The 26,145-nt window shown below is 34.6% G+C and overlaps 1 protein-coding gene and 1 non-coding gene across 2 annotated transcripts in view; one reads left to right on the forward strand and one right to left on the reverse strand.

Moving 5' to 3' along the window:
- Malrd1 (MAM and LDL receptor class A domain containing 1) overlaps positions 1 to 26,145 on the reverse strand; it is a 462,193-nt gene that overhangs the window by 263,448 nt on the left and 172,600 nt on the right. Inside the window, exons 22-24 of the mRNA XM_042686149.1 lie at positions 10,193 to 10,349; positions 4,788 to 4,898; positions 2,034 to 2,247 (exon numbers count right to left, since the gene is read on the reverse strand). Coding sequence (XP_042542083.1) covers positions 2,034 to 2,247; positions 4,788 to 4,898; positions 10,193 to 10,349 — 482 coding nt within the window. The remainder of the gene's footprint in view (positions 1 to 2,033; positions 2,248 to 4,787; positions 4,899 to 10,192; positions 10,350 to 26,145) is intronic.
- LOC122113330 lies at positions 25,939 to 26,045 on the forward strand. Its single transcript, XR_006148414.1, has one exon. It is a non-coding gene; the product is annotated as a U6 spliceosomal RNA (small nuclear RNA).

Here is a 26,145-nt window from a genome sequence, read left to right on the forward strand (position 1 = left end):
ACAAAAACGTAAAAGAAAAGAAAATGTAAAGGGATTTAGCAATCAGTTCTACACAAAGCACCTTCTGCTTCTTAGTAAATCAGCATACTTTCTCAGACACAGAAATTCCAAGAAATATTAATGACTTCAGAGGCTGAATCCAGTGAAAAGAAAATTTAGTCAGAAACAAACTGATGTTTTAAGTACTAAAAATTGCATTTAATTATATCTCTGAGAACGAGAGCCCTTGGTGAATATTGCAAATAATATTCAAAAGCATAACATCTTCTGTTAACTGGTGATTTGACATAGTTGTATGATCTTCAAATGAAAATGGAAATGAAGAAACTATATAAGCATTTCTAATATAGCAATAACTGAAAAATCAGAAAAATATTCAAAGGTAAAGACAAATAATAAGTACAGAATTCCAGATAAGCTATTTTAGGCTGGTCTATATAGATTAAATGGGATATAAACAAATGACATCCACAATTCAAGGGACATGCAGGTTTATGCTATAAAGACAACTTCTCTATGTACTACTATTTTTTAAGACTTAGATGTATTACTAGAATTATTATTTGTTATCCTTAAGTAGTTGTACCAAGGCGTTTCAATTCAATAGGTCAGTTTGTGACTACAATACATCTTGATCAATGTCACCTTTGTAAACATTCCCCCCAACCTTACTCATGTCCTCAGTTTACCAAGATCCATTTTCACATATGCACACTGACTATTATGATGGCTGTTGCCCACTCTTCTTTCCATTTTTCTGTCCCCTTCCCTTTGACCTCACCCTCTTGATGTCATGTTCCAGCTTCCTGGCATTTGGTTTCATATAGAAGTGGTATGGTAACTTGGTCTAAGCAATAATTATAAATTGAAGTATTCAGTGCCTAGGACTATCTTTGTTAGCAGTGGTTGTAAGAACTTTGACAATCTTACCCACTTTTCTTAGTGAATCCATTCAAGAAAAGCACTAATAATGTCTCGTGGCTTCTTTCAAGATCAGGTGGAGATTAGTAAATTAAAATGTTGGACAGTTACAAGTTCTAGACAAGTGTGAGGATACTTATATTACTTATACACAAAAGTTGTTCATTTTGGTTTCAGGAAGCAAATGATATCTGACTGTTAATAGCATTGTAGTTCAGAACCTGTAATAGTGGAATAACTTCTCACCCTTCATTTTGGCAACTTATATTCACTTCATTTGCAATGAAATGAAGCCTGGGCTGCATAGCAGAAAAAGTTTATCCGAATAAATGCATATGGTTCATTTAGCTAAGGATTCTTTAATGGTACTGTTTCATTATGGGTGGATCTCTTACATCACTCTTACATAGCTGATCTAGTATTTCCTTTGGACGATATATTTCTCTCATTTTTATTATTACTATTGTTGGACTGTGATGTGAATTCAGAGCCTCGTGCTTGCTAGGCTGGTGCTGTACCACTTGATCCAGGCCTCTATCTCTGGTTTGTGCTGGCTATTTATGAGATAAGGTCCCCTGGACTTTTCTGGAAGCCTTCCACTCTTAGCCTCCCAAACAGCTGGGTTTATAGGTGTGAACCACTGATGCCCAGCAGCCTTTTTCAACTTTGTATTTTATCATAATATCATTTTGTTAAATAACGTATCATATAATTTAGACCACAAGATAACAGTCTTCTCAAATGTATTCAGAAGGCAGATGCTTACCAATGCCACATAAATTGAGTTTTGATGGGTATTTTGCTTGTCTTTTGTTTTTTTTAAAATTCTTTCCTAGGCTAAGTATTTGTTTCCATTCTGTCTTTCAAGACATCCGTTTAACTCCAATTCCTTCATCTCTACACACAAAAGACACCAAGTCCTTTTAAATAAATAAACACAGGATCTCAGTAATGGGTTGGAGAGGAGAAAGGAGTGGAATGAAGCAGTTGAATCGCCTTGCCTGCACCTGCTCCTGAAATGTCCCTACACTTTAAACATCAACAATGAAGGCCCCACATTGAGTGCGAAGGGGACAATGCACCACAGTGAGAGCACGGAGCGCTGCACTCACCGCAGATGAAGGGGTTCTCATCTGAGTTGTCAGCACAGTCATTCACGAAGTCGCACATTCTGTCTATGGCAATGCAGTTCTTATTAGCACACGTGAATTCTTGAGCAGTACAGTTTCTTTCTGGGCTAAGTAAAGGGGAACAATCTTGAAAGGAAACATCATCCACGGCTACATCGCCTATGTAACTAACACCACGTTTTGCCCTGAAGATAATCTAAAGAGAAATAACGAGAAAAAAAAAGGAAATGGCAATTAGTATTGAAGCTTTCAGTCTAGACATTCAAAGTCAGAGACGCACCAACATATCATTTTCGGGAAGCTAGAATCTGTTCGTTCTGCATATTAAAAATGTAAATGTGCCTTTTGGAGTATGTGCTTCATTCATAGAAACCCTGTGGAAACTCCATGAGAACATATTTTCAAATTCGTAAAATGCTTAGCATTTAGTAACTGCTGTAAACCTGATTGGCTAATTGTAAGAATGATTAAAAAATTAGTTTAATAATTGAATGGTTTCCAAATAAAGCTATACTATCTTCCCAGGGCTGCTTCATTGTGTTATTTCTAGTTATACCTTGTTACCAACTTACAAGTCTTCATTCATCCTTTTAAGGCCAGAGGAACTGGTACTCGAGCAATGAAGACTCATGAGCAGTGTACTCACTCCTCACTGTCCTCCTTGGCATGTAATGAGATTCTTTGCGTGTGCATGCTCAGTATATTTTTACTGAGAGAATGTTGAAAAGATAAATGTTCACAACCATTACTATTAATATTAAAAAATAAACTATGCTGTGCACTTCCCTCTAGTCAAAATTTAAGGTGTGAAATAACAGAATTTTAAATAAATTAATCACTGATTATAGTTGCCTTAACATTATTTTGAATAAATATTATCCTACAAGAAATGAATGATCCATTGTCTAGAATGGAAGCCAATGTAGGGTTAAGCGGCACCCACAGAACTTTCTACATATTCTTGCCCAGGACTCTTCTTGACGCAGTTTAAAATTCCTGCAGATAGAATACCTGGAATATTACAAATAACAAATTTCTTATTGTGGCAAGCTACTGAATTGTTGCCCAGTATTTTTCTTTTGAGATTGATCTTTTTGTCTGTGGACTAAATCATCTACAAATATCTACAGGGAAATTGGTTAATCCACTAAAAAGACAACATACGTGGATTTCTCACACACAGCATCACCAGGAATTGTGAATAGTGACTTAACCGTGCTTTTATTCAGCAGTATCTAGGCTGTGCTTCAATTTTGTTTCTTTACAATCTACTTTATCTCTACGTCATTTCCTACCAACAACTGTACACTGTACAATCCAACCCAATTTAGTTTCTTTTGGTCTTTCACAGGGTAAATTTTATTATACTCCCCCCAAGACACGTACATTTTCCTTAGCAGCAGTTAGTTGTATAAGGGCATTTTGTTTTAATATGTTCATTATGTATACAATGTACCTTGATTAGACTCATTCCAATATAGGCTCAATCATTCCCCCTCATCTTTGTCCTTTTCTTTGCATTTTTATTAGCATGTATTAGTTGTACAAGGAAGTTGTTGTGACACTCCCATAGATGTATACTATGTACCCTATCAAACTCAACCTACTCTCTTCCTCTTCTTCTATCCTCTTAGAACAATTTCAATGGATTTCTTAGTTAAATTTTTATTCATGCATCCAAAATATATCAACATTATCACCCCCATTTGCCTGTTGGTTTTTATTACACTCTGTTCTCTCTGAAAGATCAGAGAAAATGTCCACAATAGACTTACTCAGTACTCCCAGCTAACCTGTCTACTTCTGTCCCATAGACAGAAGACAACAAATGCAATGTTTAGCACTGATGGTATCCCTTCTATCTGTAGACAAGTGCTTCTAAACTCAAGCAATTAAGCTCTGGTTAATGAAGGCTAAAAATAAAAGGTTCTTGTACATAATTAGCTCTAAGTTTTTACTCTGTTTATCCAACTCTTAAAAAGAACCTAACAATCAAGTTTCCTCTTCCAGTAAATTTCCAATAAAGCCATGAAGCTCTTGAATCTTGATAATCCAAAAAATTAAATTCATACCAATATGTTGGCACGTAATTCTTTTCAGTAAAAATTATTTCAATCTATGTTCTACTTCAACCTTTTATTTTGTGGTACTAGGGCTTAAACTCAGGGTCTTGCACTTGTTAGGCAAATAGAACTAATGCAGGTTTCCTTCAGGAAAAAGAATGTGGCTTATTTGCCTAACAAGTGCTTTATTGGAAATTTACTGGAAGAGGAAACTTGATTGTTAGGTTCTTTTTAAGAGTTGGATAAACAGAGACACTATCATACTTCCTAATTATTTTGAATTCCATAAATCAGTAATCTTAAATCATATAATATTGTTTGGAACATCTGTATTTAGAATAATTTTAATATCCTCTTTGAGAATATATTTCCAGAATTAAAGAAGGTTTTCACTATTTGTGAGAAGCTGAAGTGGAAGAAGATTATCATGCAAATGAAGTAGAATTTCTGATAGTTATAGAAATAGCTGCTTAATTGAGAACAGTTTGGAATTCTAAAATAGTAAATTCCTTATGGAAAAATGCCATATGGAGTCTTAAGTATTGTGCATTCATACAACACACCAAACTGGGAATAGGAGGAAATAAACATGAGTGGATGAAATAAAGTAGTAGGAAAGAAAAAAAACACTTAATATTAACCCTTTCATCACCTAATTGTTTTGATTACAAACCTCTGTGAAGGAATGAATGCCTAAAAATATTTCTACTTTCTTCCACTGTGCACCTTGCTGTCCAGTTTGAATCCATACTATAGAAGTCACATTGCCTTTCCTTGTGAGTACCTGTGGAAATAAAGCAAGTAAAGGCAATGAAATATTTTGTCTTTCACAATGTTCATTTTTCCCAGTAATTATTAATTTTAAAGATCTTTTTAATATATATTTTATTGTAAAGATACTGTACAGAGGGGTTACAGTTTCATGAGCAAGGTAATGAGTCCATTTCCTATGAAGCATTGTTACACCCTCCTTTATTTTTCCCCTACCATTCCATTCCTCCCCACCTCCCCAACTTCTCCCTCCCTTCTCCCTCCCCCTTGCAAAGTTGTAAAGTTCATTTTCAACATACTGTCTTGTATATCTCATTGTTACAATGGGCCATCCTGTATCCTTATTTCAACATTTTGTTATTTCCCTTCCCCTTCCCAAATTAGAAAAATGTATGTACAAGATGCAGGACACCAGAATGAAATACAGTGACAACAGGGGTTGTACCATGGGGGAAGAACATATAAAGAAACAAAAAAATTCACATAGTACATTATAAGTACATTAAAAAGCACAGCAACAAAGATAAAACCTCTTGTATCCCTTTAATATCTAATATATTGATTATATATTATGTAATATATAATACATAATGTATTATGTATGTAATACATAATACATTATACACAATGTATTATATACATATAATAAATACATACATATAAAATATACATCATTATGTATATAATACATAATACATTATGTATAAAATAATTAGTATATTAAAATCTAATATTCTAATATGTTGATATTTTAAATATTTTTATTGGATCGATACAACACTTTTTGTGTCACAGAAAGTGATAAGCTTTTTGAGTCATAAAAGTATGCATGAATAGCTGTCAATCATGTCTGAAGGTATCTAAATACCATTTTCATTAAGAATTCAGCTACATTTTAAATTAGTTTTATAAAAATATGGCCCTGGTATCAGTTAATATTGTATATAGTGAATGTAAACATACATTTCGTTGGAAAAATTGTGGAATCCCTTACTAAAATGGTTTGAGAATGATCTTCCTCATAAAATTGGTTTTCAGTAGAGTAGTTAAGATATATATATATATATATATATATATTTACATTTTTTATTGTGAAAATACTGTACAGAGGGGTTACAATTACATAAGCAAGGTAATGTGTACATTTCTTATTAAGCATTGTTGTCTCCTCCTTTGTTTCCCTTTCCCATCCTTTCCCATCTTCCCCACCCTCCGCTCCTCCCCGCATCCCTGTGCCAAAGCTGTAAAGTTCGTTTTTCAACGTAACGACTTGTACATCTCATTGTTGCAATGGGTCCACTTTTATTCCTATTTAAACAATTTGTTTTTTCTCTTCCCCTCCCCAAATTATACTGTCCCTCCCCCACGGTATAAACCCTGTTTTCACTGTATTTGATGTTAGTTAAGTTATATTGAGAACATATTCAACCTGTCCACAGGCCTGAGAACAAGAGGACCAATCAAACACAGAGGTCTCCACCACTGTGAGATAAAGCTTTTCTCTTGATAAGGTAATTGTCTCAGGTAAATATGACAACAATGCTAACTGACTCTCACTGTATTATAAAATATTATGGCTCTCCCTTTCTAAAATAATTCAAAACAAGCCCTAGAGAGAGTTACTATAAATAACAGGGGAGAAAGAATAGCACCACATCCTAAAGTAACAAAGAGGGTTTGATTATTTCATATTACTCTAAAAAATTACAATTTATACAATCAAATCACAAAGCATCATAAAGATGGAATCTTAAAGTAATCTTTAATATTACCTTTTTAATAATTAAATTTACATGAATTTATTTTTATATGTCTAAAGTTTCCAGTCATACAATGTTTGAGAAAATACCATTATCTTGGCCTATAAAGTCAACTTAATTCACGTTAATATCAAAGTCAAGAAAATATAATTACCATTAAAATCATTTGTCAATGATATCAAAAAAAGGCAGAGAAGAAAGATATTTGTATAATTTCCATAGTAGTTCAAATTATTAAGGAAAACATTATCAAGCCACATATTTTAATATAATATTTAATGTTTTACTTAGTTTTTATTTATGATTACTATTTTAATTATTTTATAATTACTGAATTTTAATATTACTTAATAACTCTACAGCTAGTACAAATTTGTACTCTAAAAAATAATCAAAATACGTTTCAGATCATTAATCACCACCATAAAATATACGAGAACCCTGAAGTAAGTTTTATTGATTGCTTTGCCTAAAACCATTTAAAAAATCAATGCAAACAAAAAAATAAGTTATAACTTATTTTGACATTTTTAGTTTAAACATGCACACGCACATACACTCAACAATACAAATATAAGAGAAGAGAATGCTTTTAAAATGGATCCATTCATTTAATATTTCCAATAGAAAAACAGACAGCATTTTTAAAATAAAGGATGTTTATTTAAAATTATTTTGGAAAAACGAATATTTAATAATGGCTAGGAAAATTCTAGAATAAAATACTACCAACAGGAAGGGGAATATACTCATCTGCTCATTATTAACATTGAGAAAGAAGTGTTTAAATGGCTGGCCCATAATTTATTTTTCTTTCTTTGAGGAAAATAGAGCCTAAGAGCCCAAATTTATGGTATTTGAGAACAGGAACAACTTTTTGCTGCTTTTTTATTTGCCTTAATTACTAGTACAAACGAGTTTCATTTTGATGTGTCTACATACGCTTATAAAGTATACAGTGTGATTTGGTCAGACTTCTCTCCTCCATCACCCTCTCTCAGTGTCTTTGTCTATCCTCCAAAGCAATCCCTAACATGCTTCACTGATCTAGTTCTATGTGTACACATGAAGTATTCTGACCATATTCACTTTTCTCACTAACACCAGTATCCACACTCCAGATGTGGTCTGGTTTACATTCTTGTCATTTTAATTTATGTATTTATTTACTTCATTTTACATTTTATATTCAAGCAGAGGCTTCATTTATATACTTGTTTCTAGCAAAAGATCTCTGATTTAAAAGTGCTTATGGTAGACAAATACTGTAAGCCATGAAGACAAGTAAAAATTGAGATGTTTCCAAACTGAGTCGGCTTTATCCGTCTAAATAATGGATTTGTGCACACTAAATAAATCTTGTATTATTTTCTACCAGTGGTATGTCAAATAGGGGAAGATAGGACTTAAGGATCTGTATTAGTATTCTAATTTTTTTCTGTTTTACCTCTATACTTTGGTCTTCTAAAAAAGAAAGAAAGAAAGAAAGTGTTAATTCTAGATATATGGCAGTATGAAAATTCATTTTGAATATCATTCCAGAAAAGAAAAATGGTTAAACAATGATGAAAGAGGCTTGTGAAATAATCTGAAAGAAATCAGTTTATAGAGACTTTTTAGGAAAACTTCAGACAATTTAAGGACAAATAAATAGCAATAATTACCGACAATATAGCATACTGAGTAATATAGGAACACATGAGTCACACCAGTATAAAGCAGTAAATGAGAAACAGATGTAAAAATTTGTTTTACAATTGAAAGTACAAATGGAGAGAAGAAAAGCCACAACTAAGAATTAAGTAATCATATTAAAATTAATTAAGCAAAAACACTACTGGCGATAAAAATTAATAAGTAAAATTGGTTCACATTGGGATTTTACATATAGATTTTATACTGATTACATACTGATCTCAAATATTTCTACACAAAATCTGTTCCAATATGAAGAAGACAAAGGGATATGATTGGAAAACAGTAATAATATGAACATGACATTGGTCCTATGACCAAAATTAAATTGTTCAAATTCAACTCAAGAGACTTTTTACAAAATATCTTGGTCATAATCCTTTAAAATAGTCATTATAAAGTCTAGGGAAGAACAAGGAAGTATTCATTTGAAAGGGACAAGTGAGAAACATCTGAGTAAAATATGTGATATTGTATTGATTTTTATTTATTGATTTGTTGCTTTAAGGGTCATTGCAGGGAATATGAGCAAAAATGGGAATCTGTAGTAAATAATATATAGGATTTCATTGCTATTCCTGAGTTTAAGCTGTCTATTTTTTTCCTCAAAGACACATATTGAAAAAACGACTACTGGAGAACTTCACACTACTACCCTCCAAGATAGCAAGAGTGTATATACACATATCCCCAAAGGATATATGCTCATTCAATTATGTTACACCCAGAACATGGATACAGAAACTTTATAAGTTCTTTTGTTTTGTTTTTAATCTTTAATTTTTATTTTTTGTGAACATATTGTACAGAGGGGTTACAATTACATGGGCAAGATAATGAGTATATTTCTTATCAAGCATTGCAGCCTCCTCCTTTGTTTATCCTTCACATCCCTTCCCAGCCTCCCCCTGCCCCCCCACCCAATCTCGCCCCCCCCACCACCAAAGTTGTAAAGTTCGTTTTTGACATGACAACTTGTACTTCTCATAGTTGCATCGGGTCCACCTGTTCTTAAAAGTTGTATTTTAAGTGTAAAATAGTGTTAGGCAGAAGCTATAACCCTAGAATAGGGAAAATAACCACAAATTAAATAGAAAAAGAACTTCCAACTAGCTACTAATGTCTGCCAAAGCTCCTTTTCAATTATATCATTAAGAAACTAATGAAGTGCTGATAACTGTCCATTTTCACTTGTATTTTATTTTTAATTTAAGTTAATTGTAAAGATAATGTACAGAGGGGTTACAGCTACATAAGGTAGTGAGTACATTTCTTGTTGAACAGTGTTACCCCCTCATTTTCTCTTACTTTCTCTCCCCCCAGACTCTCCTCCCCATCCCTGAAGTTGTAAAGTTCATTTCCAATATGGTGTCTTGTGAGTATTGCTGTTGCATTGGTTCACTCTTTGTCCTCTGTCTCACCATTTTGTTAGTCCTCTTTCCTTCCCCAAATCAAATAAATATATATACAGGACACAGGGTATCAGAATCAAAAACAGTGACAACAGGGGATAAACCAAAGATAAATAAAATGAAAGAAAAAATAACTTCACACAGTACATTTGAAAACGACCCTCTAAAAAAATCTCGTTTCTATATCTTGAAGTTCATTTTGATTAGCATCATTTTATATGTTCGTATGTGCATAGCTATTGAGCTATTGTGATCCTCTGCTAGGACTATTCTAGACATAGACTAATTAATACAAATGTGGGAAACCATACAGTCTATGTTTCTTTGGGCCTGGCTTGCTTTACTTAATATGATTTTTACCAACAATTTTGATGGCATTAAATTATGCAAGAGACATTTGCAAAGAAGTAATTCAAAAAATGCTATTGTAGAAGCAATACCTGGAGAGAACCAACTGTAGCACCATTCATATGAGTCCAAAACACCAAGGTACATTTTGGTCCAGTGAGTGAGATGACAGGAGTCAAGATATCAGCGATGTCACCAAATTTCCCATTAGAGCTATCAGCATACAGGTACCAGCCATCTGTGGTATTTCTGGAAAAATTATCAGTTATTTTAATTTTTTTATATTTTATTGTAAATAAATGTACAGAAGGATTACAGTTACATGAGTAACTTGTCGGGCATTGTTACCCCCTTCTTTGTTGTTCTCCTACTATCCCTTCCCACTTCCCACCTCCTTCATTCCTCCTCTTACAAATACAGTGTCTTGTGGGTACCATTGTTGCAATGGGTCATCCTGTGTCCTTGTTTGAGCATTTTGTTATTCCTCTACCCCTCCCCAAATTAGACAAATGTATATACAAGATGAAGGGTAACAAAATCAAGTACAGTGACATACAAAGGAAACAAAAAAAAATCATGTAATATATTAAAAACAACAAAGAAAGACCTCTTGTATCCCTATCTCAAGGTTCATTTCACTTAGCATAATCTTTATGGTCATATGTACATAGCTTTTGAGCTTTACTGATCATTTGATAAAATTATGCTAGATGTATACTATTATTGCAAATGGGGCCTATATTTCTTTGGGTCTGGCTTACTTCACTTAATATGATTTTTTCCAAGTCTTTCCATTTCCTAACAAATGGGGTGGTGTCATTCTTTCTAATAGAAACATAGAATTCCATTGTATAAGTAATATATATAAATATATATACCACATTTTCTTAATCCATTCATTTATTGAGGGGCATCTGGGTTGGTTCCATATCTTAGCTATGGTGAATAATGCTGTGATAAACATAGTTATGCTGGTAGTTTTAGTATAGCCTTGTAAGATGCTGAAGGGGATGGGACCAAAAGGGAACCCTACTGAACTGCTGGTGGGAGTGGAAACTTGTTCAACCAATTTGGAAAGCAGTATGGAGCTTCCTCAAAAGACTCCACATAGAGCTCCCCTATGACCCAGTAACCCCACTTCTGAGCAATTATTTTTTTAAGAGAATAGCAATCATAAAGTATAGCCTAACTTGTCATTAGCCATATCTTTCTGCTCCTTGTTTTTGTGTTTTTGTTTTATTGTAGAATGGTCTGCTTTTTGTGATTATTTTTATGTAAACAAAATGAGGTCCTGAAGTATTGAACACCTTTAGAAGAGACATTAAAAGGAGAAAAATATAAATAAAGAGAGAATTAACATCAGAACTGAAACTGGCTAGAATTCCACTTACAGGTCACTAAGACTTTCCTTTCAAACTTATTCTCTATATTAATTTAATTCACTTTCAGTTCAGCACATTTAAATATCCTTGTGGATAACTTTAAAGTGTGTTTTATTTTTTTTCTGAGCCCAAGTTGTTTGTTTGTTTGTTTTTGAAGAGAAAAAAAATTCTTCAGTATCTATGGGAATAGTTCCAGCACCCCATGAAAATACCAAATCCATGGATTCTCAAGTTCCTTATTTAAAATGGTGATGTATTTTCATTTAACTTATATACTTCTTTCTCTACACTTTAAATCATATCTAGATTACTTATAGTATCTGGTGCAATGCAAAAAATGTAAGTAGTTGCTCTATTCTTTTTTTTTTTATTTTGTAGTTGCTCTATTCTATTGTTGAGGAAACGATGGGAAAAATGTCACATTCAGCACAGACTAAGGTTTTGAAAAATATTTTTGATTTGTGATTGGTTGAATCATTAGATTTGGACTCATCACATAGTAAAGGCTACTGAACAACAACAGCTGGTCATTCTTCCAGGAAACACACAGAACAGACCAAAAAAAAAAAAAGCAAATAGGGGCTGGGAAGGTGGCTCAGTGGTAGAGCGCTTGCCTTGCATGCATGAGGCCCTGGGTTCGATTCCTCAGCACCACATAAGCAAAACGAAAAAAAAAAGCCGGAAGTGGCGCTGTGGCTCAAAGTGGTAGAGCGTTAAACTTGAGCTGAAGAGCTGAGGGACAGCGCCCAGGCCCAGAGTTCAGGCCCTACGACTGGACCCAAAAAAAGTAAATAGATCTGTACATGGTGGAATTAAGTTTCTAAAGGTCACAAGTCTGGCACTGATAAAATCATGTAGTCAATAATTCTTCAAATACTGGCCTCTGTATTAATTTCCCAGAAATTCTACAAATGGAAAAGACACCATTTATGCTTAATTTCTCCAATTTCTGTAATACTAGAATTAGGTACTCAAGGTAAATATAAAATATATTAAGGAAGTAGGTTTTTAAAATTCTATATATCTAAAACATTCTTTACATCTCGAAGGAAAAGAAAATTTGTGGGGATACATAAGGATATCTGTTTGTGAAATTAAAATGATAAAATTGTGTTTGGATTTGTATATCAAACTATGAGCACAATGCCAATATTAACAGCAGATCAGCTAATCATTGAGGCCCATGATGTATGCCTAATTCATAATGGAAAAATGAAAAATTACACAGACACTTGCCTGTGTCTGGGACAAGATTATTAAGGCATGTACTTGCAAAGGAAATCACCTCCTCTTCTAGAATTAGTACAGCTGTAATGACCAGCACTATCAGACCCATATCCCATCAATTATCAACACCTCTATACCAACCTTCAGAATGCATTTTCTCCTACAGAGAAGAAATTAGGATGTTGTATAAAAACATATCTTTTTCAAATAAAGCATAGCTTAAGCCACATAGTAAAGGGATTTTAAGAAAATGATATTTACACTTGCAGATGTTTCAAACTCACTGATCTAAGATAATGATATACAAACCAAGTCATTATTATAAAAAGCTGTGAATAGAAAGCTACCTGGGTCTCATAGAATGTAATCAGTTTCTACTATACCTGTTAAATAATTTTAAAGCTATGTGAATGCTGTACCAAATAAATTAAAATAATGTAAAGGTTTAATAATGTAAATGCTACTAAATACTATTTAATTATAATAATTTAAAGGTTTAATAAACAATATTAAAATACTGCACAAGCTACATATTTTTTTTCTGCACTTAAGAGTCTCCTGGGATGTGCCCTTTACCTTGCTCATGTAACTGTAACCCCTCTGCACAGTATCTCTACAATAAAAAAAGAGTCACCTAGATGACCATCCTAATAAAATTTGTAGAAAAAAATACCTGTAAGGCAATCAAAATATATTTAACAAAACCAACCAAGCTTTGGACTTGTGCATATGCAGTATGAGAGATATATTCTAAAGGTTCATTCCTTGATTGAGATTTTCCCTTTGACTCATTGTAATATTATAGACTAATTTAACATACCTGTCAGGATATGATCTATGAAAGTTGTGATGAATTTTATTAGCTTTATAAACAGTAAGAAATGTAAAAAAATGTTATGTGCACCTAAAATTCATATACTGCTATTCTTGTGCCTAGCGTGACAGTACCAGGGGACTGGGCTCTGGAAGTTGATTGGGTCATGACCATGGAACCTTCATGGTGATAGGAGTTACAATTTGTGAGGCCACAGACCTCATTGTTTACATCAAAGATACAGTTGGAAGGCATCCTCTATAAACTAGAAAGACCTCTAGATACTAAATCTGTTTGTATTCTGATGTTGGACTTACCAACCTTTAGAACTGTGGTAAAACAAATTCTGTGTATCACTTCATTCCAAGTATTTTGTTATAACAGTCCAAAGAGACTAAGATTGCATATAGTCCAAGTTTTCTAGTACCTCTCAACTGGGTTAGCTTTCCAGTACATCTCTTTAGACTCACATCTGGTATGTTGTGTTATAATGGTCCAGAAGAACCCAGAAAGGTTTACCTGTGACCTTATTGGTTCTTTCTAAAGTGTACATACAAATTACTCTTTCTGCTTAGAAATGTTCAATATATCTTTGCTGACTCAAGAGTGAAGTCTATGAAATAAAGTGAAGGACTCTAAGAATATAAAAAGATTCACTGAAATATATAGCAAGTTACTAAGTATACCTTCAAGATAAAGCTAAAATTTCTTTTCTTTTATTCTTTTTATTTAATTCAGAAGACTACCTTGGTAGTCTTTCATTCAGGTAAAACTTCCTTATCCTGTAATAAACTTGTAACTAGAAATCAATAGCTAGTCACTTTACATTACCCTGGTCTATATAACTTGAATCAGAGAATTTTTTCCTGTGTATTCAAAAAAGAAACCATTGTAGCATGAAAGCAAGGAGAGACAATATAAACATGAATAAATCAGCGGAGGAAAAGATTATTTACAAAAACAGACATCGGGTTTCTACTTTTGTTCTAAGTTCTTTATTTTAAATTCAGGATCAGAAGAATGTGTTTGTTTTTTTTTTTAAAACAATATATGGGTTCATTTTTTTGGGTCAGTTCTGGGGTTTGAACTCAGGGCCTGCACACTGTCCCTGACCCTCTTTGCGCTCAAGATTAGCGCTTTACCAGTTGAGCCGCAGTGCCACTTTCAGTCTTTGAGTGGTTAATTAGCGATCAGACTCTCACCGGGACTTTTCTGCCTGTGCTGGATTTGAACTGAGATTCTCAGATTTCAGCCTCCTAAGTAGCTAGGATTACAGGAATGAGCTACTGGCAGCAAGCTGACTTCAATTTTTATATATTACTTTGTTCACATACACAGATTTCTATCTGTTGAATTAGGCCATTATTATAGTACAGCATTTACATTCTTTTCTCTGTGTCTTGCTATCAATCCTCCCTCTGAAAGACTTCATTCTCTCTAACCTATCACAGATACATTCATATCTTTAAGCCTTCTTAGCCTCCAAATTTCTGAACTGAGAATTCCTTGAGTCAAAATGATTCTGTCATCTAGGAATTCCACAAAATCTTCTACATAATTTTTTTAAAAACGCAACTGAGTTTTAATTCATTGGCACAACCTATACATTTTTCAAAATATTTTCTGGTACATCTTGGAAAGTGGGTTAAAACTAACTAGTACTTGAAAAGTATTTGCTGTATTATTTTTTAAGTAAAAATGGCAGGGAATGCATATCTGCCTATATAATCCATGTCCTTTTTTTGCCTATTATTTGCAAATCAAGGTCATGTTGATTATGTCTGGTGTGTGTGTGTGTGTGTGTGTGTGTGTGTGTGTGTGTGTGTGTGTGTGTGTGTGTGTGTGTGCGCGCCAAGCCTAGGGCTTTTCAGAGCTTTTTTGTTTGAGGCTATCACTCTACTATTTGAGGCACAGTTCCGTTTTCAACTTTTTGGTGGTTAACTGAAGATTAGAGTCTCATAGACTTTCTTGCCCAATCTGGCTTCAAATTGTAATCTTTAGATTTCAGGCTCCAGAGTAGCTAGGATTCCAGGCATGAGTCACCAGTACCTGGTTATTATGTTGATGTTGATTTTTTAAAAGAATTACAATTTTAGCAGAGTCATTTCTTTTTTAGGGAGGTGGAGGAAGACTGGGGAGACAGAATCTAATACCTCCAGATTTAAACAGGCTGAGCCATACTCTCAGCCCCAGCAGAATGCCTCTAGAATTCATTCTCCTAAAATTAGTCTTATAAAATAATGAATAACAAAACGAACTGAAGGTTTTACCAACTAGAAAACCAGTAAGAAGGACATCAAAGCCAACTATTTTTTTTTAGATCAGGAACATTCATAGTTTGTTTTTCAATATTATATAATATTAAATGAACCATTTTATAAGGTAAATTAAACACATTACAAAAGGAGAAATGTCTAGGAAATTTCCTGATATAATATGCACTTATTTCCTTATCAATTTCAGATAGAATTTTAAAATAGTCACCAGAAAGCAATAACTTAAAAAAAAATGAAGATGCCAAAGGCTATCTACAAATTCAATGCGATACCTATCAACATTCCAACTTCATTCTTCAATGAAATAGAAGAAGCAATCTAAAAATTCATTTGGAACAATAAATGAACCCAAATAGAAAAAACATTCCTTAGTAGAAAAAACAGTGCTAGAAGAATATCAATTCCAAACTTTAAACTCTACTACAAAGCCATAATAATCAAAACAGTTTGGTACTGGCCAAGAACTGACCTGAGGACCAATGGAATAGGATTAAAGACCCAGAAATGAACCCACTAATAGAATGGAATGACTAATAGAATGGAAGAAAGACAGCCTTCTCAGTAAACGGTCCTGGCAAAATTGGTTAAGCACTTATAGAAAACTAAAACTAGATCCATATATATCACCCTGTACCAGAATCAACTCCAAATAAAAGCAGACTCCATGAAAACATTACAGGACAGAATAGGAGAAACTCTAGGGCTTCTTGGCATAGGCCGAAATTTTCTTAATAGAGACCCAGAAGCACAACAAATCAAAGGAAGGTTGGACAAATGAGACTGCATGAAACTGCAGAGCTTCTGCATGCCAAAGGGCATAGCTAGCAAGATCAACATAAAGACCACAGACTGGAAGAAGATCTTCACTAGCCATACAATGGAGAAGGGTCTCATATCTAAAATATACTTAGAACTCAAAAGACTAAATCCCCCAACAACAAATCTTCAAAGAAACAACGGCTGATTAACAAATGGGCTAAAGACTTAAAGAGAGACTTATCTGAAGAGGAAATAAGAATGGCCAATAGAGACATGAAGAAATGCTCAACCTCTATAGCCATAAAAGAAATGTAAATCAAGACAACGCTGAGATTCCACCTCACCCCAGCCAGAATGGCTATAATCAAGAAATCTATTAACAACAGATGCTGGAGGGGATGTGGCCAAAAGGTAACCCTACTGCATTGTTGGTGGGAGTATAAACTTGTTCAACTACTCTGGAAAGCAGTATGGAGGTTCCTCAAAAGACTCCACATAGAGGTCTCTTATGACCCAGCAATTCCACTTTTTGGCATTTACCCAAAGGATCACAAACAAGGTCATACCAAAGCTACCAGCACAACCATGTTTATCGCAGCATTATTTACCATAGCTAAGATATGGAACCAACCCAGATGCCCCTCAGTAGATGAATGGATCAAGAAAATGTGCTATATATATATATATATCACATACATATATGTATACACACACACACACACACACACACACACACACACACAATGGAATTCTATGCCTCCATCAGAAAAAAATGACATTGCCTCTTTTGTTAGGAAATGGAAAGACTTGGAAAAAATCATATTAAGTGAAGTAAGCCAGGCCCAAAGAAACATAGGTCCCATGGTTCCCTTTGTTTGCAGTGACTAGTACATGTCTAGGACAAGAAGATTAGGTCAAAGGCTACGTACATACGACCATATGCGATAATGTTAAGCAAAATGTACCCCAAGACGGGGACACAAGACGTTTTTTTTTTTTCTTTTTTTTCTTTCTTGCTAGTGTTTTTAATGTACTTACAACACACTATGTGATTCTTTTGTTTCTATTGTATGTTCTTCCCCCATGGTATAACCCCTGTTTTCACTGGATTTGTTGCTGGTCCTCTATCTTGTATATTATATTTGTAATTTGGGGTGGAGAAGGGACATTACAAAATGCTTAAATGAGGATGCAGGCTGACCCACTGTGACAACAAGATGTACAGGATACTATACTGAAAATGAACTTTACAATGTGGGGTGGGGTGGAGGAGGTGGAGAGGTGGGGAGGCGTGGAGGGAAGTGCTGGTAGGGGGAAAATAAAGGAGGAGGTAACAATGCTGTTTGTGTAATGTACTCATTACCCTACTCATGTAATTGCAACCCCTCTGTACAAAATTTTTACAATAAAAGATTAATAATATAAAAAATGAAGATTGACGAAAACGAACAAGAACTGAGAGACCTGTAAGACAGTATGAAACAACCGAAAGTCAATGCAATTTGAGTTATCAAAGAGGAGGAGAAAAGATCAGAACAAATATTTAAAGAAATAATGGCTGAAAACACTCCAAATATAATATATATTATATAATAATATAATATGATCATATAATATATATCCAAGAGACTTAAAACAAACATCAGTTGTCTGGCATAATAAAAATCTTTTGTTAAAAGATCAGGAAAGGACAAAAACAAAACTAAAACAGCTGATAGCTGAAAAAAACAAGTGCACTCAGAGTCCACCATACATTTATTATTTTTTATTATTTTCTTTCCCTTTTTCCCTTTCCCTCTTCTTTTCCTTTCCCCTCTCCTTCCCCTTTCCCTTCTTTTACTCTTTCTTTCTGCATCCAGGTCTCTATATAACCTAGACTTGCTTTGAACTTGGTATCTTGGTATCCCAGGGTAGCTACAATCCTTCTGCCTCAACCACCTGAATTCTGTGCTTATAGAGAAGATTCTCCACATGTGGCAAGTATCAGCACTCTAAGGACTTGTTTATTTTTGATAAAGAGGATGCTGAATTACCATTCTTTAACCTTTACATTACATCTTTGCCTATAACCAGTTACTGCTATTAGCTATTTATAGCATCACAGCCTGTGATAAAAAGGCCAGTCTAAATTCTAAATAAATAAAAGATATAAATCATGTTAGAAGCATTTTAGAATGTTAAAAAAAATCACTGTAATGTTTTGTGGCCAGTTGCCTGTGTTTATGAGATGAATGTAAAATGTCAAATTTATCAAAATAAATTTGATAGATAACAATATTTTTTAAATACTGGGAAGGTGGCTCAGTGGCAGAGTGCTTGCCTTGCATGCTATGAAGCCCTGGGTTCCATTCCTCAGCAGCACATAAGCAGAAAAAGCCGGAAGTGGCACTGTGGCTCAAGTGGTAGAGCACTAGCCTTGAGCTGAGGAGCTGAGGGACAGCGCCCAGAGTTCTGGCCCCATGACCGGTCCCATAACTTGATTGATGAAAACTTTCCCAGAATATTATTTTCAGTTCATGACACCTTAACATGTTTAGGTAAAAAACTTAGGATTTATATAAATGAGAATGAAAAGAAATCCCTGGAAGGAAATTTAGAGCTGAAAGAGAATATCAGCACACTGAATTTTAAACCTAGTGATTTCTCTGAAGACACTGTAGCTCAAGACATTTATTTTTTTCTCCTCTACTACAAAAATATCTGTACATCCTCATATAAAGTACAGCCAGTTAATAAAAACAACAGATTTATGCATTTGAGTGAAGAATTGATCTATAAAAGAGTTAAATTTTATCTTTACATAACAGTTAAAAGAAAATAAAAACTATTTTTTGCAACAACTATATTGTGCCTGAGGAAAGAGAAGTAACTTATCCTTGAAATGCTAGTTTTGATGCTGATTTCTTTTGCCTTTACTTTTAGCTTTTCTTTATCACTTAAGACTTGTTTATGTCCATTTATCAGATTTTCTTTTCCTTTTATCTTTTTTCTTGTAGTACTGGGATTTAAACTCACAGAATTGTGTTTATTAGGCAAATGCTCTACCACTTCAGCTCCTCTTCCAGTCCTTTTGGCTTTAGTTATTTTAGTTATTTTGCTTTATATAGGGTTTCCTGCTTCTTTTTTTTTTTTTTTGGGGGGGGGGTCCGGTTGTGGGGCCTGAACTCTGGGCTTGGACACTGTCCCTCAGCTCTTCAGCTCAAGGCTAGTGCTCTACCACTTGAGCCACAGCGCCACTTCCGGCTTTTTCTTTTTGCTTATGTGGTGCTGAGGAATCGAACCCAGGGCCTCTTGCATGCAAGGCAAGTGCTCTACCACTGAGCCACCTTCCCAGCCCCTTCTTTTTTTTTTTGTTTATTTGTTTAGGGCTGGCCTTAGACTGTGATCTTTCTATGTCTCCCTCTCATATATCTGGGATCACAGATATGCATCCTTATACTTTGAGATAGGGCATTGCTATCATTTTGCCTGGAGTAGTCTTGCACTGAAATCATCCTATCTCTGCCTCCCACATAGATGGGATTATAGATTCAAGCCAGTCGTTCAACTTCATTATCTTTCGTCATTTGTGCTCTCACCTTTTCTCCTCTTACTGGAGCAATATAATGATAGGTGTAGACTAGCAGTCTGAAAAATTGAAGTTATAATTTTCAATAGAATATAGGAAATCTAGCGTATACTAGTAATTATGATACATTAGGTACACATCTTACAAAACTCAAATGAAAATGTGCATATAACAAAGAAACAATTTTAGACTACATGTGGTTTGCAATTAGTGACAAGTGCAAAATTCTAAGTCAGTTCTTTCACATTCCAAACCCAGTATTTTTTTCAATAAATATTTTTCCTCTCCAGGATAAAACTACAGAGGATGAGCATGAACCTATCATGAGCTCCAGAATCTTATCAGTATCAATTTGTATCCAAGCACTTGGCCATGTAGTTGGTTTGTTCCCTTAAGAAAGTATTCTGTTGTATAGCTAGCAAGATCAATAGAAAGCCCATAGATTGGGAGAAGATCTTCACTAGACCCACAACGGACAAGGGTCTCATATCTAAAATATATTTAGAACTCATAAAATTAAATTACCCCAAAACAAATCCTCAAAGAAACAACTGCCCAATAAATAAGTGGGATAAAGACTTAAAGAGAAATTTCACTGAAGAGAAATAGGAATGGCCAATAGACACATGAAGAAACGCTCATCTTCTCTAGGCATAAAAGAAATGCAAATCCAAACAACATTGAGATTCCACCTCACTCCAGTTAGAATGGATATAATCAAGAAATCTAATAAACAACAGATGCTGGAGGGGATGTGGCCAAAAGGGAACCCTACTGCATTGTTGGTGGGAATGTAAACTTGTTCAATCACTTTGGAAAACAGGATGGAGGTTCCTCAAAAGACTCCACATCCCACTTTTGTGCATTTATCCAAATGATCACAAACAAGTCCATACCAAAGCTACCAGCACAACTATGTTTATTGCAGTATTTACCATAGCTAAGATAGGGAACCAACCCACATGCCCCTCAGTAGATGAATGGATCAAGAAAATGTGGTATATACATACATACATACATATATATATATATATATATATATATATAGAATTCCATTATATATATAATACATATATACATAATAGAATTCTACCTCCATCAGAAAGAATGACAGTGCCCCATTTGTTAGGGAATGGAAAGACTTGGAAAAAATTATATTAAGTGTAATAAGCCAGGACCAAAGAAATATAGGTACCATGGTTTCCCTTATTTGCAATAACTAGTATATGTCTAGGACAAGCAGAAAAAGTCAAAAGCTGTGTACATATGATCATATAAGATAATGTTAAGTGAAATGAACCTCAAGATGGGGACTCAAATTTTTTTTTCTTTCTTGATAATGTTCTTAAAGTATTTATAATGTACTATGTGATTTTGTTTGTTTGTTTCTTTCTTTGGTATGTTCTTCCCTCACCGTATAACCCCTATTTTCACTGTATTTGATTCTGGTGGACTGCATCTTGTATATACATTTTTCTAATTTGGGAAGGGGAAAGAAAAAACAAAATGCTTAAATAAGGATACAGGTTGACCCATTGTAACAAAGAGAAGTACAAGACACTATGTTGAAAATGAACTTTACAACTTCTGGGTGGGGGGCAGGGAGAAGTAGTTTGTGAGGTGGGGAAGGGATGGTAGTAGAAAAACAAAGGAAGAAGTAACATTGCTCAATAAAAAAATGTACTCATTACCTTACTCATGTAACTGTAACCCCTCTGTACAGTATTTTTACAATAAAAGACATAAAAAAAGAACAAAGAAAAAGAAAAAAAAGAAATTATACTGTTGGTCTGGAAGGTGGCTCAGTGGTAGAGTGCATGCATTGCATGCATGAGGCTCTGGGTTCAATTCCTCAGCATTACAGAAGCAGGAAAAGACAGAAGTGGTGCTGTGGCTCAAGTGGTAGAGCACTAGCCTTGAGCTGAAGAGTTGAAGGACAGTACCCAGGCCCAGAATTCAGGCCCATGACTGACTATATGTGTGTGTGTGTGTGTGTGTGTGTGTGTGTGTGTGTGTGTGTGTGTGTGTGTGTGTGTGTATGTACATGCATATGTATATATATATATATATATATATATATATATATGCACAGTGGGAGAATATCTCATCCATGCCACTAGTCAATTATGCATCAACAACGCTGTGTTTTATGACTAAATGTGTCAAATTCTTATTAAGTTTTTACAGCTCCTGAGCTAGAATGGTTGCAAGTATAGTCTACCAGTTGCATAATTGAGCTCAGCCCTTCTGTATTGACGGATTGTCTCCCTACCAACTCTGGAGGGCACACATAAGAAATTGTTTCCCAGCAGAATCATACCACATGCTATAGACACGTAGAGATGAGCAGAACTAATTCATCAAATGTCTGTTTAAATGACAAGTAATGGAAAACACAAAAATCCACTGGTTCAGGTGAAAAAGCATGTTTGTGTAACTGAGAATAGTTTTGTTCTACCTAAGTTTGTGTGTGGTTCCAGTTCTATGATCCCAATGGATGCTTACACCCATAGGTGATAATATCAAACTCTAGCTGAACTGTGGCCTATTTTTCTCTATATGCTGTATATGATAAATTTGAAGATATAATGTAGTCATAGAGATTAACAAAAGAAACTCATAAAATCAGTGTCTGCATAAAGTATGAGTTGCTTGAATACAAATTCTGAGATAACCACACAGTCATTCCAGTAGCCAAGATGACTTCTGAGTAACAGGAGAGTAGCACATACAGTGTGGAGATAATGGACATGGATAGTTTATAGAGTGAGATGGCATGAAATAAACATAGCATATAATGTAATATCGTAGGCCAAAAGATACCTACAAAAATGTATGTCATTAAAAAACTACACATGATTGTCATTCTTGTATGCTAACATAAATATTGTTTTACTTTTGCTTGGTAAAATTCTATTGAGCTGTTTAAAGCCACCTCAAAAATTACCTTTTTCAGAATGACTTTTTCTCTTTCCTTCTCTTCTCTTTCCCAGCTCCCTTCTCTTTTCTAGCTCTCTCTCTGCTCTTTTCTAGCTCTTTCTCAGCTCTTTCCTTCTCTTCTCCTTCCCAGATCTCTTCTCTTTCCTAGCTCACTCTTTCCCAGCTGTCTCTCTTTCCCAGGCCTTTCCCCACTGCGTGGAGGGCCAAGATGGCCTGGTGCCAGCCAGAACGATGAATAAACCTACTCCTTACTTGAATACCATGTGTGTGGTGCTGTTCTTACTCGGCTACCTCTTTTTAAAAACCTAACATATAAAAAAAAAATAAACAGAATGACTTTTTCTTTGTGTACCATCAAGCCTTTTTCCTCTGATTTTGTGTATGTTCGATGTTAACTTTATAGAAACACTAAAAACAACTGAGTCATTAAGTAAAGTCAAGGATATATGTAGGTTTAAAATACCTTATAGAAGTTCACACACCTACTACCAGTAAATTAAAACCTAGTTCCCAGCTCTCCCAGAAAAGAGGGAAACATAATCAGCACTGGTCATCAAATCCTTAAGTCAACATGAAGCTAGATCAATTGCTTAGTAATACTGCACCATGAACTCAAAACATATTAGAGAGTAAATACAGAGAGGGGATCAATAGCATTCAGTAGAGTTTCCAAGGAACCCAATGTGCTACTGGTTTGAAAACCAGATGTGAGCTAGACCAGCTAACCTCAGACTGAGGTTTCCAGAGCAGCCATAGTAAAATCACCTGGGAACGTGTTATAAATGTGAGGTCTAGGGTCAAACTCCAGGGTGAACCCAAGATTTCTGTCTTAAAAAGCTCTCCTGGTAGTTTTTATGCACCCTGGAAACACTACAGCAATCATCAGCAGAGCAAACTAAGATAAACCTTGATTGGCTTATACCAACAATCTGTATTCTGGTCTTTACAGCAGACAAAGCAGGGCTTGGGAATAGAATATACCACAAATACTACTTTCTCTTTAGGTCACCATGACTTATACTGTACCTGTCTTGCTATTTTTTTTGACCAGAGTATCAGTGTTGTCTTTTATCTTACTGTAGTAGCATAAAACTGCAATCAAGATAAGCCATGAATTTTCCAGATGCTTTTACGCAAATAAGACTCATAGAAAAGATATAGAATAGTGTTTATGAACACAGACTCTTAACAATTTGTGAGATTTGGTCTTAACAATTCCAGATTTCAAGTTTATCAAAGGGTACATCATAGACAAGCTGTCTAACATTGTTGAGCCTAATCTTTGTTCATCTGTAGAACAGGGACAAAACTTCACAGGGAGGACATAATTTGATTTTGTGTGAAAGGCATCATATTAAGTCTATCACACAATAAACAATTAGTATTGTTTGCATTTCTAGGATTTCATTATAAAGAAAATACCACTGTTTATATAAAGAAAACACCACTGTTTATCAGTCCTCCCTGTCAGCTTTCTGTAGCTAAAGACAAAAACACTGAAAAACATATAACTACTCATATATAAGAAACTCCTTATACACTTGGTATTTTCTTTTTTTTTAATTGTGAAAATACCATACAGAGAGCTTACAATTATATGAGCAAGATAATGAGTACATTTCTTATCAAGCATTGTTGCCTCCTCCTTTGTTTCCCCTTCCCATCCCCCCTCTACCCCTGCCACCCCTCACACCCCCCTACTCCCTGCCGCTAAAGTTGTAAAGTTCCTTTTTTGACATAACGATTTGTACATCTCATTGTTGCAATGGGTCTACCTGTATCCATATTTAAACGATTTGTTTTTGCCCTTCCCCTTTCTACCAAAAGTTTTTAGTTAATTCATTAACTACTGTTAAATCAAATTCATAAAAATCATGGACTTGTGTTGAGAACTAGCACTTGTCCCAACAGATCAAACCACCATAGAATTTAATCACAGTTACTGAGCTTTGCTTGCAGGAGGCCCTGTAGATAATTAATCAATTAAACTATAACAAAATTGACTGGATGATGGATTAAGTTGAGATCAATATTTTATGCTCAATTTCAAATTTTCTATAAATGCTGGCAAATCACATTGGCAACTGGAGTTCTCAGAATCTTATTCAGCTCTAGAAGTGTTCTGATTACTGAATTCTTTTGTTGTTTGGTTTTTGTTTTGTTTTAACTTGGCCTGGTTTTTCTCTGCACAATAAACTTTTCTAGTTATCGTGGCTAAAAATTTTTCTTTTAACTACTAACTCAAATATTATTCTTCAAATTAGACAAACTAAAAACGAGGTATTAAAATTAATCAATTAATCTTTATTTTAATGACTTTTGCTAATAAATACTTCACCATATATATATACATACACACTTTTTTTTTGGCCAGTCCTGGGGCTTGAACTCTGGGCCTGGGAGTTGTCCCTGAGCTTCTTTTGCTCAAGGCTAGCACGCTACCACTTAAACCACAGCACCACTTCCAGCCTTTTTGAGTAATTTATTGGAGAGAAGAGGATGGTAAGGGGACACAAAGGAGGAAGCAACAATGCTTGATAAGAAATGTATTCATTACCTTGCTCATGTAATTGTAACCCCTCTGTACGGTAGTTTCACAATTTAAAAAAAAAAAGAAGTAAAATCTTAAAAAAAATGCATAATACAACTTAAAAGTAGGTATAACGAAGTTATTTATGTATTTGCATATATTTTATATAATACAAATATATACAATTAAATATAAAATACAAAAAAAAAGTCTCATGGACTTTGCTGCCCAGGCTGGCTTCAAACTGCGATCATCAGATCTCTGCTTCCTGAGTTGCTGGGATTATAGAGGCGAGCCATCAGTGACCGGCCACATCTAATATCTTTAAAAAAAAAAAAAGCAGTGCTCACTTCAGCAGCATATATATTAAAATTGCAATGATACAGAGAAGATTAGCATGACCCCTGAGCAAACATGACACACAAATTCGTGAAGTGTTGCATATTTTTTACTTACTATAGCTAAGATATGGAACCAACCCAGATGCCCCTCAGTAGATGAATGGATCAAGAAAATGTGGTACATATATATACAATGGAATTCTATGCC

Source organism: Dipodomys spectabilis, unplaced genomic scaffold, assembly GCF_019054845.1.
Source record: "Dipodomys spectabilis isolate Male_0828 unplaced genomic scaffold, ASM1905484v1 ptg000096l, whole genome shotgun sequence".
Lineage (NCBI taxonomy): Eukaryota > Metazoa > Chordata > Mammalia > Rodentia > Heteromyidae > Dipodomys > Dipodomys spectabilis.